Here is a 17023-nt window from a genome sequence, read left to right as displayed (position 1 = left end):
CCGCTTCCGCTTCCTCGGGCGCGGCGCCTTGTGGGAGCGCGGGGCGCCTTTCCCGCCACTGCCGCACGCTGAGGGGAGGGAGCGCGGCCGCCGCCATGTCCCAGGCAGACCCCGAGCTGCTCCTGCGGGAGCTGGGCGGCTGGGACTGCGAGCTGTGCCGCCGGGAGCTGCCCGCCGTGCTGCCCCGGCTGCTTATATCCTTCCCAGCAGGGCTTTTGGGTGGCTGCGGGAAAGGCACAGGAGTGGTGGTGGTGGTGGTGGGGAGTGTGTGTGTGCATCCTTCAGAGTTCCGCGGTTCAAGCAGCTGTGCGTGAGGGAGGGCGGTGGGACCTTTGTGAGGGGCTGGGAGTTTTGCTGGAGACGGGTACTGCCTTTCTCTGGAATAAAAGATTCATAGAATCTAGAAAATCTCGTGTGGTTCATTTAGCACTGTAGGTAACTCCCCGACACAGCTCTTCCCCGCTATCCCACCCCCCACCAGAACAAAACAAAAGAAACCAAACCCCCTAAATAATCCCCGAACCACAGACCACCAAAAAAAACCAGCCCCCAAAAAACAGCAAAAAACCCCTCAAGACCTATTCTCTAATACATTTTGGAAATACCTTGTTGATCCTGTGGGTGCTCTTGCGTTGGTTATGGAGCATCCCCACCAATTTCATGCGTACATGGGACAGTGCTAGAAGTCACTGTGGCTTCTGCAGGTGCTTTAAAGATAGCCTTTATAGCAGAACAAGTTTGATTTTCTTTAACGTTTTTACTCAATGTATCAAGAGTCTGAAGACTGGACTGAGCATATTCGTAAGTAATGGCTAAGAAGTGCCTCTTCCTGTATTGCAATTGCATTAAAATCACTGCAGCGCTTAAAATACTTCTGCTTCAAGTTTTCAGATTCTTCAGCAATCCTGCTGGACCTTGCACACTCCCCTAACTGCACGTTGAATAAATTTTATAAATGTCCCTAGAGAAACTGCATCTAAGGCTGTTTTTTTCCTTTCTGCTACTTCTGATCTTTAAATAGACGAAAAAAAAAAGGTGGTTTCTATCTGGTGTTTTATTGTCTTTTGGGCTGTTATCTTCCAGGTGACAAAGGTGATAGTTAAAAGAAAATGAGGCTCATATGTAACTGTTTATGAGTGTTGCTAAAACTCGCTGTTACATTGTTTATTATGTTGCATGATAAAACGTGCAACTATTTGCAGTTTGGAATGTGGCAAATACTAGATCTGTATGCTGGCAGTTGTGCTCAGCCTTCAACTAAGTTTAGTCAGGTGTGCTGCTATTTTTGGTGGGTTTGTGCATGTTGGGGCTGTTACTTGATTTTTCAGATCATGTATGTGTGTTTTCATGCATTTCAGATATGGTAAATGCTCTGTTGTCCCTCTCAAAATCAAGTACCTGATCTGTTTTTGCTTTCTGCAGTTCTTTGTTTCCTCTGGTAGATTGCTGTATATTTCTGAGAATTGCACATTGTAAATGGTTTTTTTGCAGGTATTTTGAGGATCTTGACTGAAATGTTTTTGCCACATATCAGCCTTGAAGATGTGGAACAAATTTTTTTCTCAAAAGTATTACCTAAGGTAGGAATGTTTTAGTTAACTGTGGAATTGTCAGTCAGTCCAGTGTTAGAACCTGCTTAGATTGCAGTGATTCTTCTTTTGGGGTTGCAAAATACCCATAGGATACAAAAATTGAAATTGTAATTTTACCCTTTAAGAGTTTTCAGTGTTGTGTTGAATTGTTTCTGTGATTTTTCTCATTCTTTACAGTAGGGAGAGAATCAAATATACAATGCTCTGCTTTCTGTATTCAGCAATAGACTTGGGTTTTATTTCTTTCTGAGATTGGGCTTTTTAAAAAATGACCAAAGTGGAGAGTTTTGGGCTTTTTAAAAAATGACCAAAGTGGAGAGTTTTTAAGTGAGGGAGCTTCTCAGGACAAGTAAACTGAAGAGCTCAACTCTCCCATATCATGAATAAATGTTGTGAAATTTTTGAATTAATACAGTGAATAATGTTTTAGACCATACTGACCTCACACATTTTCTTTTTTGATTAAATGATGGAGAATTTTGTGCCATGGTTGTATTAAAATCAGTGCTTGCATTTTAAGTGAAGCGGTGCCAAATTACTGATTTAAGTTTCTGACCTCAGCTTGTCCATTTTAAGAAGCCAGTAAAAATGGCCACTTGATTTCCCTTGCTCTTATTTTATCTCAAGCAACAAATTTTTTGGGGATTACAAGAAAATTGTCTCATAAGAGGCATATCCTGAAAAAGGATCACTGTACCACTGTACCACTGTTTATTCTGCATGTTCCCAGAAGCACTTCAGCCTTTGCAGTCTCAACAGTAACACTCATCAGACATCCAAAAACCTCATCTGAAGTAGAAATAGATGTTATTTGTACCTCACAGGCTTATTTTTAATTACTGTATTCCAAATGTTAATAATCATTCTCAACAAGTATTTTTTCTGAGACAAAATGAAAATCTTTTTTAAATTACGTGGTTTTAACTAAGTAAAAAATCTCTGGTAGAGTGAGGTTTCAAGCAAATTTCAAGCAAATTAGGTGTGAAGCTTGTTTTAGCAACAGATCTTAGAAAAAAAATAACAGCCACAATATCTTCTCTCTATTATGTATATATTTAAGTGGTTTTTGCTTCTTGTTATATCATGCTTTATGACTCAAATGCTGGAAAGTGTTTTCTGCTGTGAGTTCTCTCTGTGCCTCCATGCCAAGGAATCAAGCAGGTGTAGAATGGTGTTTTTATTTGCACGTGCACCTTTGTAAGTAAAATGTTTCAGTTTTGCTGTGTTCTGCCAGACTCTGCAGTTCTTTGATAACCTGATGTGTGAATTATCCAGCAAGGCCAAAGGACTGACCAACCAGAGTACAGAATTGTGCAGCACTGTAAGGAATCTGCTACAGGCAAGTCCCATCACATAAGCTGTCAAAATAATGTTTACATCACTCTTTGCTTTTACCTAAGCTACTAAAAGGTTTTTTAAAATGTTTTTGCCAGCTACTGATGGTTAAAATGTAATTTAATCTACCTTCATAGCTGAAGTTCAGTTAACATGATTTGATTAGATTTGGCATGTGATGCTAATAATTTTAAAAATCATCTCAAATTCTGCTCCAAGCCCCTCCTCCAGATGGAATGTGACTCCCCATATTTAAAGAGTGTACCTGGCACCTGTTTATACAGTCACTTCTGAATTTTAACAGAAATAATTTTTAAATTTGGAACAATAGTCAAAGAAATAAGGAATTTTCACAGAGGATATGGTATCAGAGAAAAGCTCTGGAGCTTAATTAATCTTTAAAAAACTACTTATTTATGCAAATAGCTGTGAACTTTAAATGCCATAAAAATCCAGGTGTATTTCAGCTAGGAAAAGATGCTTTTGGAGGTATTTCAGGAGTGGTTGATGTTGTTGTCTCTTGCTCTCAGACCGTGGTGCAGCTGCTGGAGGCGCTGACGGGCTGCGTGCGCTACCTGTGCTCAGTGCAGGAGCTGTCCCTGCAGAGCATCCGCTCCCTCCCTTTCTCCGTCCTCTGTGTGGTAAAGAGCACCTTCACACACTGCAAGGTAGAGCTCTGCTGCCAGCTCAAAAATCCTGGTGCTCCTTGGCTTTTGGGAAACACTTTAGAAGAAGATCTTACTTTGAAATGATACTGCTGTTGACATCTTATTCTTTTAACTTTAGTTGCTAAGTCGTTTTCATAATGCACTCAATGCACAAATACAAAGATGATTTTTCAGCTGTCTGCCTTGCTGGTGAGAGGCTCAGACTGGGCTATTTCCATCCTTTTCATCAGTGTTAACTGAACATTCTGCTCGTGACCAAAGTGCTCTGAGGGATCTGTGCAGTCCTGATGGCTACAGTGTTTACAGAGCTACAAATGGCAAATTCCAAAGCGGATTGAAAGGAGGTTTATGTTGGTTACAGTGAGCAGTGTGTATCAGTTTCAGATATGGATTGATCTGGGTTTTCCCGTGCAACAGTAGTTCCCTCTAAGCATTGAAAATAAAACAAGATTATCATAAGGATGCACTAACTTTTGGTTGCCTTTCATTTTCACTTTTAATATTTCTTTCTTATGGGAACATTTACATCAGTTTTCCACGTCAGGACTCAAACTCAGGTGCCATGTCTTTATCTAGTAATTCTAATTGGAAAGTTTTTGGAATGCTACTTCCTTTGTTGCTGACATTGTCATGTTTGGTTCAGAAATACCATCTTAAGGGCTGATCCAGAGCCCCCTAAACTCACAAGAGCCAGCCAGACCTCCTTAGTTTCCCATGAGCTGCAGGTGCACATAGTTGATATTGAGTGCTCAGGGGCTGTGTATTGAGTTAAAGTAGCTACATCTATGCCTTGTTCCTTTTTCCAGAGAAATGTATGGTGTTTTCTGCATGTGAAAAATCAGGCTGTGAGTCCTGAGCTCTTTCACAAACCTCTTCCTCCCCGTTTCAGGACAGTGAATCACTGTACTATGGGCACCTGCACTTAATTTCTGACCTCCTACAATCCGTGTTCAAGGAAACTTACTCCCTACAGAAACAGCTGATGGAACTGGTTGATCTGATTTCCTTAGGCTCTGCTTCCACTGAAGATGAGATCACCTATATGGTGTCAGGTATACATGGATTTGATCCTTTTTTACTCTTGTTCAGTCTTTTTTTTTCCATGGAGAGTGTGTTTGAAGTTTTAAAACAGGTTTCTGAGTGTGCTCAGTTCCTGCTGTCCCGACCAGCTTTTCAGAAAGCAGCATTTTGAACTCAAAATATTTCCATTTTTCTCTTGAAAAATTTTTCTTCCTCTGTGGGAATGTTGTGTAGGTTTGTAGGAAAGGGGCAGCACCTAAACACTGAGCCATTTTCCCAATTCATGTCAGTGTGCTGGTATTCTCTCAGAATTGTCTTGGGATTGCTGTGAGCTCATAAATCTGATTTAACTCTGTTGCTGCTGCTGTTATTTCCTTAGTAATCCACACTGTGCTGGAGATCTGCTCTGTCATTTCCAATATGGACCACGCTCTTCATGCCAATACATGGAAGTTCATAATCAAGTATGTAGCTAAACTCTTTGGATTTTATTGTGGTGTAATTTTAAATAATGAATGTCTCCATTGCTTTGTGCTCAGAGTTTCTAATGAAATTAAAGTGACAGAATTCAATGTAACTATTTAGTAAGGAAATTTAGAAGTTTAGCTGGGAGGTAATATTAAAGCACTGCCAGTGAAAGTAGGTAGGAATTGGTATGAAAAGTAATAGAAACATAATTTTCTGTATTGCAGTGCAGAAGAAAATTTGCAACACTGTTGTCTGATTGATGAACATTAAGAGGTCTGACCTGCAATTCTGTAGGTGTTTTTGGCTTGAGTTGGCTGTCTTGTGCTTCCATCCTGCCTCTCCCCTGGCTTTCAGTCATGGCCATGGAGAGGGTTGTTCTGAGTTCCTGCTTTCAGTGCTCATGGATATTGCACCAATCACTGCTGTATACAAGGCTAAACAGAAGAATTAGTTATTTGGATTTGTAAGATCTCATTGCATGATTGTTTCTGACAATTAAATACGTGATTATATTCCTGCCTTTCAGACAAAGCCTTAAGCATCACTCCCTGCTGCAGTGCCACCTGAAGCACAGTGACATCCTTGGTGGCCTGTGCAAGGACACTCTTCTTTCTTTTGACTCCTGTTTGCAGCTGGCTGAGCAAATGAAGGTGTCAGAGATACAGGTGTGTTAAAAAGCTCCCAAAGCTGCCAGTGAACTTGAACAGGAGAAATTCTTTGTGCTGTATTATTGCTTGGAGGAATTCAGTTTGGGTTTTCTTTATTTCTTGTGGTAGAAAGAAGACCTTTGAAACAACATGAAAATGAGGCCCCCAGCTTTGTGTAGATTGAGGATGTTTTAGTGAGACACTAAGTTATCAGAATACTATATGAAATCATACTTCATGATAATTTCATAAGCATACTTACAATGATAATATTATAAGATAATTTCAGCATACTATATGAAATAAATCAGCATACTATGAGATTTTTCTTTATTTCCTAAACTGATAGTATCCCAAAGTCAATCAAATCTTTAATATTGCTCTGAAAATGTTGAAGCATACATACTGAATATTTTTAAAGTTTTCCCCCCTTAGCTTCAGAGTCTGTAGAGAATCAAATATGAAATAGCTTTTGAGCACTGTTAGCAATCTAACTTCCTATTTTATTGTATTATTCTGTATTAACTTTTAGAACTGCTTCTTTGGGACAGGAGGGCACTGACTTGAGGCTGTTCCAGAAGACAGTGAAACTGTGCAGGTTCTTTGCTAACTCCCTTGTACACTACACCAAGGTAGGTTTTAAAAGTTCAGTTCTATGTTAGTATTAAATTTAAGCCTCTGGTCTGCAAATGGAATAATTTTGTACTGCTGTCCCATATGAGCAGTATAATTAACATCCATACATAACCTGCTTTTGTTCTTCCACCAGTAAATACTCACAAACCTGTGCAGGGTTACTGCTGGGATTTCCCAGCAGTAAAATAAACTACAACAGGTTGTTTCATGCAGTGGCACTGAGCAGTTGGTTGAGAGTAATTAATGTAATTAATCGTGGATTTTATTTTAAAAGTATCACTCAAAATTTATGACTTTTGCAGGAATTTCTTGCCTGCTTCTCTGATTCCTGTTCTCAGTTACATCAGCTCTTTCTTCAGATATACAGGTATGTGAATAGACATATTACAAATTATTTATTAATATGCATTACAAATTACATTACATAAATTACATTAATTCATATACATTGCAAATAATTTATTATTGATAGTATCTTAATTCCATTTCCATATTGCATTCTTAAATTGCAAATATTTTGAGGTGTAAAAATGCAATTCTCATTCCTGAGTTGTTGCCATCTTTTTTCATGTACAGAAAGATAAAATATTTGTTAATAAATTCAGTTAGTGTTTTATAATTACTTTAGCCCCATTCTTGATCAATACTGTGCATGTCCCATAATGACAAATCATTAACTTTGTTGCAACTATTTATGGCAAGATTTTTTTTAACAAATTATGTGTAGGATATGCAGAAAAAAAAATTCTTCAACTAAATGCAGGTGTCAGCAGTGCCTTTTGACAGATTGTTTCTGCTTTAAGATAAAGTTTGGAAAAATTTGTCCTGGAGAAAGAGGGGATTAGAAACAGAGTGTCCTGAAATTTTTCATAACTTTACTGTTGTGTTAAAAATCTTGTGGAATCTCACAGAAGGGCTCTGTTTCTCCTGGAAGCAGATGCTCTTTTAATGCTACACTTATAAATGTCTGCAAGTGGTTTATCACTTTCCTTTCAAAAAGTTTAGCAGTTTCTGCAGTGGTGGGGAAGCATAAGAGAACCCAGACTTTATACTAATAATTCTTTATATTGTGAAATCAGAGGGCTGATTTCATCTCTTTGTTGGAATTCAAACCAGGTTCTGTGGTGAGATGTGCACCTGAGTTCACTGCATGTTCCACTGCAAGATTGGGTGGATATTTTTTTATGAGTTTCTTCTTCTAATTTTACTCACCTTGTAGGTTTTTCTCAAGTGAAAGGTTGTAAAATTTTATTCACTCCGGGAAACTGAGCGGGATTTTTGAGTAGGAAAGTAGTGTTTTTACAGTTCACTTTATAAACTTGCAAGAGTTTTTCATTTCATGATCTCTTGCTTTATTCTCATATTGATTCTTTTTTCTTTTATTGCCCAAGGTGTTATTTTTCCTCTTCAGAGAAACTACGATACCCTTTCAGGGTCATGTGTTAAGTTAGTGCTGTGATATTTATGGCTGTCAAATTGTGTATAAAGGCATTTTCTTGGCTTTTTCCTTTCACTTGACTCTTTGTGATTTGATATGTTTCTTCTGAGAGATGTTATGTATTTTACACGCATTTTCTGTGAGCTTGTAAGGTTTTCTTTAAATGTTTAGTAAAATATTGGATTGTGATGGCTGTTTTAAAGGCTGAATGCAGAGCTGTAACTCTTGGGATATAACAGATAGTCTAAAGCAGGGAGCCTTTTCTATCTTTTATTTCACAGGAACAAGGAAATAATGAATTTGCCTTTTTGTACTTCTTTTGGAGAAAATTAGTATAGCTGAAAATGCTACTGAGAATATTTAACTTCTTTTTTTTTCTTCTTTTTTTTTTTTTTTTTTCCCATTCCCCCTCAGCAAATTTCCTCCCAGTCTTTATGCTCCAGAGATCTTTGAAGTTCATCAAGATGAAATATCCCAGGTTTTTCTTGTGGCTCTGGACCCTCTCATCACCCAGCTCCTCCCCTTTAGTCCTTTCATGGAACAAGTGTTAAGTGAAAATTTAGGTGGGTTGAAAGTACAGCTCCCAGTGCTGTCTGAGGGATCAGCACTGACATTTTGACTTTCTGGACCATAATATTCTGTCCTCATTTGCTTGTCTCTGATTCTTCTGTAAGTACTGTGATAGAGCTGATTGCCTGCGAACTTGGATGGATTTTATAACAGATAGTTTATGTTGTTGCTGAATTCATCTTTTCCAAAGTACTCATGGCAACTGCACTCTTAATCTGGTTAACATAAATCCTGTCAATTCTGCTCTTTTGCATAATTTCAATCCCCATTTGCCACAAACTTTCAAAGTTAGATTTTTTTTTCTGCTGTTCTGTTGGTAGGGGAAGACAGCTTTTTTTTCCCTAACTTAAATATTTTCTGTGAAAAATAGAATGTCTTTAAACTGGGAAAATGTCAGCTTTTTGTTTCAACAAGCCCTTCTCCTTGATTTCTGCCCTGACCAACATCTCACAATTCTGAGACAGCTCATCAATTTGCTTCTACATGTGCTTAAGAGCCAGTTTACACACACAGTAAATATATCCAGGCAACTTGCTTCACATTTGAAACCCAAACTTCTGCAGGTCTCCCTCCTGAGCAGCAGCTGCCCCAGTGTCTCCTCCTGCTTACCATAATGGACAAGCTGTCCTCTCAGCCTGAAGAAGTGCAAACTCTTTGGAACACAGGAAAAAGGTAGTAAAAAGTCTTTTGTTGTAGATCTTCACCACAGCAGTTGTTCCATACAGGCAAACAAAGGGGCTCAGCTGCTGGAGTTGCCTTTGCAACTGAACTTTTTAAAATTGTCACTGTGGATTTTCATCTTTATGCCAAGACTAACAGGATCTGATGTTCATTGCCTCAGGAGTGAAGGATATAAGACAGAGATGTCTTTGTTTTTTCAAGGAAGGAGTGGCATTTAGAGTAGTTGTAGGGTAGGAATAAGGCTATGGATGTAATTTGTTGATTTACTAAGTGAAAATCTCACACTTTTATGCCTGAGCCCTCTACTAATCACCTGAATTGGTGAAAAAGGAAGGCAGTCAGGAGCATAAATCTGGTGTAAAAGCATTAAAGTTATTGCCATCTTTTCTGGCTGAAGACAAAGATTTTGTAATACCGATGTTGCTTGCAGAATTTGGGACTTACGTGTCTGTAACCAAACTTTCTTTTTTTTTCTCCTTTTGTTTTTTTTTTTTCCTTTCCCCCTTGCAGCCTGTCCTTGTTTTCAGCTCTCTTCCTCAGTTTCCAGCAATGTTGTGGGGAGCTTTCTCTCCCTGTCTGTTTGCCACAGGTGGTCAGTAGTGGACAGCCAGCAGTTCCCATCACCCTCTATCACTATGTCTGTGTCCACCTGTGCTCCTTCATTGCTTCCACACTCCCATCACACTTCCCTCAGCTGGTAAGACTGGGTTTGGCTTGTCAGTTCTTCAGCTGTCATGATACATAGGTGTGCTACCTGAAAATAATGGGTTCTTTTGGATGATGTGGCTCTAAAAAGATGCTCAGAGAGCCATCTCAAAGAGGGTTTTGTAGAAATCTGTGTGACTGTGTCACAGCTGCATGACTGGAGTTCAGTAACACAGCAAATGTCACTTGTGGGGAAAGGGGAAAATAAAGTTCTCTCAGTGGCCTAGACAATTTTTATTCTCTTTCAGAGGAAGGAAGATCAAGTTGTTATAAAAATTTAGTGCTTTCTTTTCTGTGGTATTCAGGTTGTGCTGATTTTCCTGTTTCTCCTCAGGAGCGTGCTCTGCTGGATGCTGTGCTGGGTTCCAGCATGATCACATCTCTGCTAGCAATGGACTCGTGGTGCTTCCTTGCCCGGTAAGATGCTCCTAGCACAAGTCAAACAGGTTTTCCGCAGATCCACTTCATTCTGTTGTTGTACATAATTTGCAGTTTGCTTGAGAGAGATTTTTGTAAGACAGGATTGTCCCAGAATTGGATTATTTTTAGATACAGAAGATATTTTGAAAATCAGGAGTAGACATGGCTTAGCCATTTTTACATTCTGTCAAGCAAGAGGAACATAGCTTCTCTATTTAGTAATTGATTTTTGAAATGATTGTCTCAAGTAAATTGTGTCTCTGCAAGTCAAGTTTAAATATGTTAGAGGAAATGTTAATTTTGCAGACCTGATTTATGATATTTACTCAGCAGAGGAATAAGAAGTACAGATTCACAAGCTGCTGTCTCTCATGTTTCAGGTATGGAACAGCTGAGCTGTGTGCTCACCACGTTAATGTGATTGCCCACTTGGTAAGAACCACAGTGATGTTTGGACTTTGGCACCACTTTTAATCTGAGTGTACCAGCAAAGATTCAAATGGAGATTGTTTCAGTTCTTCAAATTGGCTTAGTAATTAGCAAAAGCAGTACAGTGAAAATATAAACCAATAACATGCCCTGCTTATTTTATTTACACTGTTACTGCTGTGATCCCAGATAGGAACTCTCAGAACATCCTGCAAAGGGTTTGTTTGCTCAGTGGTGATTTCTCCCTCAGTGTAATGAGGTGCATTGCTTTTCTATCCTAATGCAGGTAAAGGCTTGGCCCAGGGACTGCTGCCAGGTCTCTGCCCTGGGTGTGCTGCTGAGGCGAATGCTGTTCCTGATGGCTCCAGAGCATCAGGCAAGTACAGCCCCAGCATCTGCTGCTGTCAGTAGGAGAGATTTGAATCAGTGGCCTGTGTTCAAATATTCCCTTTTAGTTCTGGAGAAGGGACAAGATGTTGAGTGCTCACTTGCTGCTCTTGTTACTGTACTTGTTACTACTTAGTCTAAGTCATTGAGTCACTAAGTTATTACTTATTGTGGATCCTACTTTGTGCAGATGAGCTCTTTAAAACAAGACAAGCACACTGACCTTTCTAAGAGCTTACTGGATAGCACTGAAGTCTGTTTTTTGACAAAGTCTGAAAACAGCACATCTCCCCAGATTTGCTGAAACTGTCCTGTCATTGCATCTGTGACTGATGTGAGTGTTCTGGTGACATCAGGTGTCAAGAGGAGTGTCCTGTCCTGTGCTGTGTACCCTGGAGGGGTTAAAGCCCTCTCTTCCCCTCACTAGGGCCATTGCTTCCAGCAGCTGGAAGAAGCAGTTGCTTAATCATTCTGATGTCCTGTATGTGACAAGGGAGGTGGCAGTTCCTAAACGTTTTTCATATAAAAAGATGGATTTCATTGAAATACTTCACACAAATTTTTTCACATAGTAAATTTGAAGCAAACCAGCAGCGCATTTTGGTTTCTTATCTTTCGGGCTATCAGATTGTTTTTTGGTCTCTTTAGTTTCTGTTACCTTTTGTTTCCAGGTAGAATTTGCTCATAAGTTTCCTCCTGAAGAGGTGAAGAACTTGGCTGTGTGGCAGCACTTGTCCCTGAGAGCCCTGAATCCTGACCTTAGGGCACAAGTGGCATCTCAGCTGTGCTCAGCAGGGCTCGCACAGTGCCAGCAGTGGCTGAACAGCAGCCGTGCCTTGGGAGGGCTCCCACCCGTGGTAAGGAGGGATTTTTGCTTCTCTTTGGAAAAATGAACTCTAGGTTTTCAAACTACAAGGATTCTGTTGCTGTAACTTCAGTTATATTACTCAGTCTGTTACACTGCTTTTTTCCATTACTAGCTGGAATGACTATATGCATAAGCAAGAACTCTCATTTTAATGTTTTCTTGTAGCATGCAGCACCTTAGGACCTCTACTGTGCTAGTGGAGGTTCTGTGATTCACTAGTTACTCTAGTAGTTGTTTTCTCTCTGGCTGAGCAGGTGTATTTTTCTTCAGAAAAATTCAGAGAATTTCTGATTCATGCTGTACCTTGGCATACATTTCCTCTTCAATTTTAAAGTCATGGCTGGTTTTATGCAGCATTAAATCTGAAAGATGTTCTCTGGTCTCTTTGATGAGGGAATGTGAGAAACCAAAGATTTCCACATGAAGTGTCTGCTGCCAGACTTCTCCTGCCAGTGCAGCAGATGACCTGCAGCGTGTGTGAAACTCACAGGAGTAATGGATGTTTTCCCTGCTCTGTTGTTGGCTGCTCTCCTGCTGGATTAGCTGTTCTGTACAGCTGATGCAGCACACTGGGCTTCTTGCCACCTTGTATCATTTCAGATGTTTCATATGAGCCTGGGGTGTTGGGCTGGTTTACATGTAGTGTGTTTTGGTGGGTCTTACACATTTTTTTCCTCCTAGAACACCGCCCTTTCTGTCCTGCTGGCTGCCTGCAGTTCTGCTGATGCCACTCTGGAGGCAGAACTTAAGACATCTGTCTTGGCTGTGCTCAGTCAGTTCTGGTCTTTTCTCCAGGCTAAGCAGGTAAGAGAATTTGTTGCTCCAGTGGTGAAAGCACATCTTGGAGAGGCTGGTGCCGTTTCCTTAGCTTGTTGTTACTCATTTATTTTACTTGGATTGGACTGTTTCAGTAAAGCACAGTGTACCAGTGCTTGCCCATCTGCTCTCAGCTGGTTTATCTGTAGGGCAGGCATGAGCTCTGGGAAGCTTGAGTTTCCTGAATGTTCCATATATGGTTCCTTGTTACTCCATCTGTTACTCAGTGTCACATTCAGACTTGCTCAAGGAGAAGCCTGAAATACACGATTTTGCTTCATCCCAGTCACAAATTTGGTGTATTTTAATTATTCATCAGAATGTGAACAAAGCTCAGGGTGATTTGATTAGAGCACAGCCCAGCACATGGAGACACACAGGGAAAATCAACCTCCTCCCAAGGGGGTCAGGCAGTGTCTTTGTGACCATGTACCTGTTCATGGCTACAGCTGCATAAAGGAAAGAAAAAAAAAGGATTGTCAGGGTTTTCATGCTCCAGATTAGAAAAGAAGGTTTGAGAGTGGGAGTGAAGATGCCCCCCTCAGAGGTCTTTTCCAACTTCAGCCGTTCTGTGAGGACATTTGGCAACTGAAAGTGAAAAGAAATAGTTCAGATAACCTTTAGGTGCCTGTTTTAATGGGTGATGGAAGGAGAGGAAGGTCAAGAAATGCTCTTCCAAAAATATCAAAGAAAATGGTCTCATAAAATATGATTACCTAGAAATACTGATATTATTATTTTAATATTTTCTTTGCTGCTTACAGTGCAGTGTTTTACAGGTGTGAAGTCAGGTTAACAATTCTGGATGCTACTGCAACTTGACATTCTCTCCTAAGCAGCTATTCCATGAGCTAAAATCCAGTGTTGCTGATACCTTGTGCTCTCTTCAAGGTCTCAGATGAGCCATGTCTCCAGAAGACACTGTGTTTATTACTTCACCTTTTGGAATTTTTCATCCAAGCATTAGATGCTCAACTGATGACCCAGGTAAAAAAAATTTAAAAAAAAAAAATCCTAAAACTCCCAGCACCACCTTATGAATAATTTACTACATGAAAACTAAATTCTTTGTGATTTGTTGAAATCTCAAATGAGTTATTTCATGGTCTGGCCTTCTTTTAGCAAGGAAATAATCTTCCTTGATTACTTTCCAGGCCTTTAAACCATGCACATGGCATTTTGGTTAACACTGCTTTTGAGAATCCTTTCCTTTGTAAGATAATTGACGTATATGGAAGTGCTATAGAGAGCATGCTCATTTCTTTCTAAAATGCACCCTGCAGCTTTATCCTGGCCAGTTTTATTTGAGGTGCAGCGTGCCTTCAGATTTCTAAACTCCATGTGTTTGGATTTAAAGATGAGCCTGCACAGTTTTCATCTGCAGTCTGTCTGATGGGTTTCATCTCCTACAGGTATTTGCACTGCAGTCATCCCTGCTCCAGCTGCATCCCCCAGATCCTGTCCGTCTGGCAATGGTGGATTTTCTGTCTTCCATGGGAAAGGTGTTTATTCCACAAGAAGCACAGGTAAATGGAATTGTGGCCTTGTCTTTTAATAAAAATACTTTTATTTAAATACACAGTTAAAGGATCGAGTTCATTAAATACATACAGGAATGCCAATTGTCTTGGATTAATGGTCTGCAGCAGGTTTATTTTTCATCAAGATGTGCTGAGTGCATGCAAGATGCTTGGAGGTTCAAATGCCAGTCCTTTCTCACTGGTGAGACGCAACAAGCATTGAGAATAGAATGTCACCTCCCTCACAGTGGTTCTTTAGCCAGACAGAGCAGTAGCACTCTCACATTTCCCAAACCTGTCCCTCAGTCTTAGAGTGATTCTTTAATAATAAATCATGATGGTGAGAAACACACAGGTAACTCTTGGGAGCTGATGGCTGTTTGTTCCTGTTGCAGAGGCAGGTTGTGCCCCAGCTGTCCTGTCTGTTTGCCTCTCTGCTGGCTGACCAGACCTGGCTGATTCACCAGCACGCACTGGAGGCATTCACACGTTTTGCAGAGGTGAGTAGAGCACAGCTCTGGGTGGAGCCATTTGCTTCTGCTAGCTTCTGTTGTACACAAATTCTGCTGTCTCCGATGCTTGCTGCTCCTCACTGCACAATCTGGATCAGAGTTACAGATGCTATTGCACATTAAAAGTACTGAGGGCTGGTGCAGTTGGAAGAGGTTTCAGGAGCTGGAAGTGAAGAAGGATTTAGGCACTGGTTGCTTAGATTGGTTGCAGGAGGGCAGGGACTATCATAGAAACATCAACGTTGTTCCCTTGTTAGCATGAATGTACTGAACAACCAATAACATTTTTGACAGGAAACAAGACATGAAGATGTTGTTCCTTGGTGCCTTAATTCTGAAGAAGCTAAGAACAAAGTTGTTAATTTTCTGGCTAGGGTATGTATATTGTTTAACCATTTTACTGCTGTCTTCGTTGATGCTGTACATCTGCTATCAGGAGCAAGCAGCATGGTGCTACACTTTCATTATCTGCATGTCCATTAAATAACTTTAAAATAAACTGGTTGAACTTTTCTGCTTGCTTTAATCAGCAGAGTTAGAAACTGCCATTCCTATGCACACTCCTCCTCCAGTACTTTCAACTTAAAGAATTTATCCTCCTTAAACAAAAAATACCTACTAAATTGCAGTGTTATTTTTGAGAGAAGTTACCTATTAAAAATTTGATAATTTGGTTTGATTTCCTTCTCCATTTCTCTTGGATCTGTTTCTGAAGTGTAAATGAACATCTATTAAGCATCTCAGTCACTTTTGCATGTTAGGAGAAATCCTCTTAGGAGCAGGTGGCTGTTGCTGCACAACAGTGACACTGGGGAAGAGGGGGCAGCTATAACCTGAGGCAGAACTCTCTGGTTGAACAGCTTTTGCCAAGCAGATAATTTACAAAAGAACTGATAGCTAAACCAAACTTGTAGATAACCTCAATCTTTGGTCAGAAGAGTGTGTGAGAAATAATATTCTTTGAACTGCAAATTAAAATCCCTCTCTCTCCCCCTTTTGTTCTGGCCTATAAATTGAGCCTGTGAAGATTGGTGATGCTGCCTGGGTTTAGTTACCTCTCCTGGGGCTTTCTCCCTAGGTAAGGCAGGTGGAAGAGACAAGAGAAGCACGAACAGAACGCCTGAAGCAAGAAAGGATTACCTGGAGTGCACAGGTTTTGAAAGTGGATGGAGAATTGGAGTCAAAAGGAGAGGTATGTGTGCTTCTTTAAACTGTTAATTTCTGTCAGTTCTGGGGAATTCTAAGAAGAAAGATCACTTGCACTTCTGGCCCTTAGTATGATATCCTAATGGTCTGCAGTGCCTGCCAGGCAGCAAGAACCCTCACAGGACGAGGGACTTGCAGCTCTCTTCCACCCACGGGGTTTCTTGCATTTGGATGAAGCCTGATCCCTCAAGTACAGCATTAAATTGATGTTTCATGTTTACTTAAATCTGCAGCCCGTGGCCAAAAGAGCCTGTCACCCCCCCTCTGAGGAGCAGTACAAGGCAGCAGTAGGCACGATGGAGGGGGCAGTGGAGGCTGTGAAGCTGCTGCTCCAGAAAGGGTCCCCGCCAAGCTGGCTTGCAGTGAAGCTGGAGGCTCTGCACACAGCCATAGCCACCCTCAGGGACAGCTTGCGGTAGGTGCTCCACAGGGCTTGGGGACAGTGACCCAGCTCAGCTCCCTGGTGGGAGGGAAGAGGTGCCTTTGTGCCAGGAGTGCTGCAGAAGAAAAAGCTGTGACATGGGGCAGTGCTCTGCAGTACTGCTGGGTCTTGGTTTGTGTGCCAGAACGGACTGAGGGGTGCAGTGCCAGCCTCTCCTGCATAGCCTGATGGATTTGAGTGGACACTACGGACATCAGAGCTGGGGGTTTGTATATTGCTTGTTCTTCTACTGTGTGGAGGTAACCATTTCATGGTGTTGAATTCTGAATACTGAGAGGTTTAAATCTGTTGTAAAAGTAGTAGTGTTCCTATCATATGCAGGTGCCCAGGAGGTGCTTTTATCTTTATTTTAAAATACACTCAGGAATAACAATTAAAGGCTCTCTACTGTTCTCTGAACATACCTCTGCTGCTGGTTCCACTCCACGCTAGGGTGATCCTTTAAAAATAATCTTTATTGGTTACAGTTAAGAGCAGAAAGAACATGGTGCTTAAGCAGTTTGTGGTGGTTCACTTTACAGTTCCTAGCACCTCTTGTGCCATCCATTGATGGAACTATACAAACAGAAATAAGTAAGTTGAATAAACTGTACATTCATCTTAAAATCATCTCTTAGTTGAAAAGTTAAAAGGAGCCATTTCTAAGGGCTTTATTTTTCTGGG

At 40.7% G+C, this 17023-nt stretch overlaps 1 protein-coding gene across 4 annotated transcripts; it reads left to right on the top strand.

Moving 5' to 3' along the window:
* Nucleotides 1–66: 66 nt before the first annotated feature.
* FIRRM (FIGNL1 interacting regulator of recombination and mitosis) lies at nt 67–16933 on the top strand. Of its 4 annotated transcripts, none has more exons than XM_005528675.3 (24): nt 67–194; nt 762–801; nt 1492–1580; nt 2827–2931; nt 3458–3595; nt 4485–4647; nt 4995–5079; nt 5610–5748; nt 6282–6362; nt 6669–6733; nt 8219–8367; nt 8938–9046; nt 9566–9752; nt 10095–10177; nt 10561–10612; nt 10896–10985; nt 11668–11853; nt 12546–12668; nt 13572–13667; nt 14093–14206; nt 14596–14700; nt 15007–15087; nt 15791–15904; nt 16152–16933. In XM_005528675.3, the coding sequence occupies exons 1-24, from the start codon at nt 96–98 to the stop codon at nt 16335–16337; spliced, it is 2679 nt and encodes an 892-aa protein (XP_005528732.2). In that variant the 5' UTR covers nt 67–95; the 3' UTR covers nt 16338–16933. The 4 variants fall into 4 exon arrangements, with proteins under 4 accessions (XP_005528732.2, XP_087916861.1, XP_087916859.1 ...); XM_088060735.1 differs by having other exon boundaries at nt 109–194; nt 2868–2931; XM_088060733.1 differs by having other exon boundaries at nt 109–194; nt 2808–2931.
* The last annotated feature ends 90 nt before the right edge of the window (nt 16934–17023 follow it).

Source organism: Pseudopodoces humilis, chromosome 10, assembly GCF_049639895.1.
Source record: "Pseudopodoces humilis isolate 2021_Gansu_Grassland_sample_001 chromosome 10, ASM4963989v1, whole genome shotgun sequence".
In the NCBI taxonomy this organism is placed as follows: Eukaryota; Metazoa; Chordata; class Aves; order Passeriformes; family Paridae; genus Pseudopodoces; species Pseudopodoces humilis.
The sequence above is the reverse complement of the archived record's forward strand: the minus strand, read 5'-3'. Positions and strand labels throughout refer to the sequence as shown.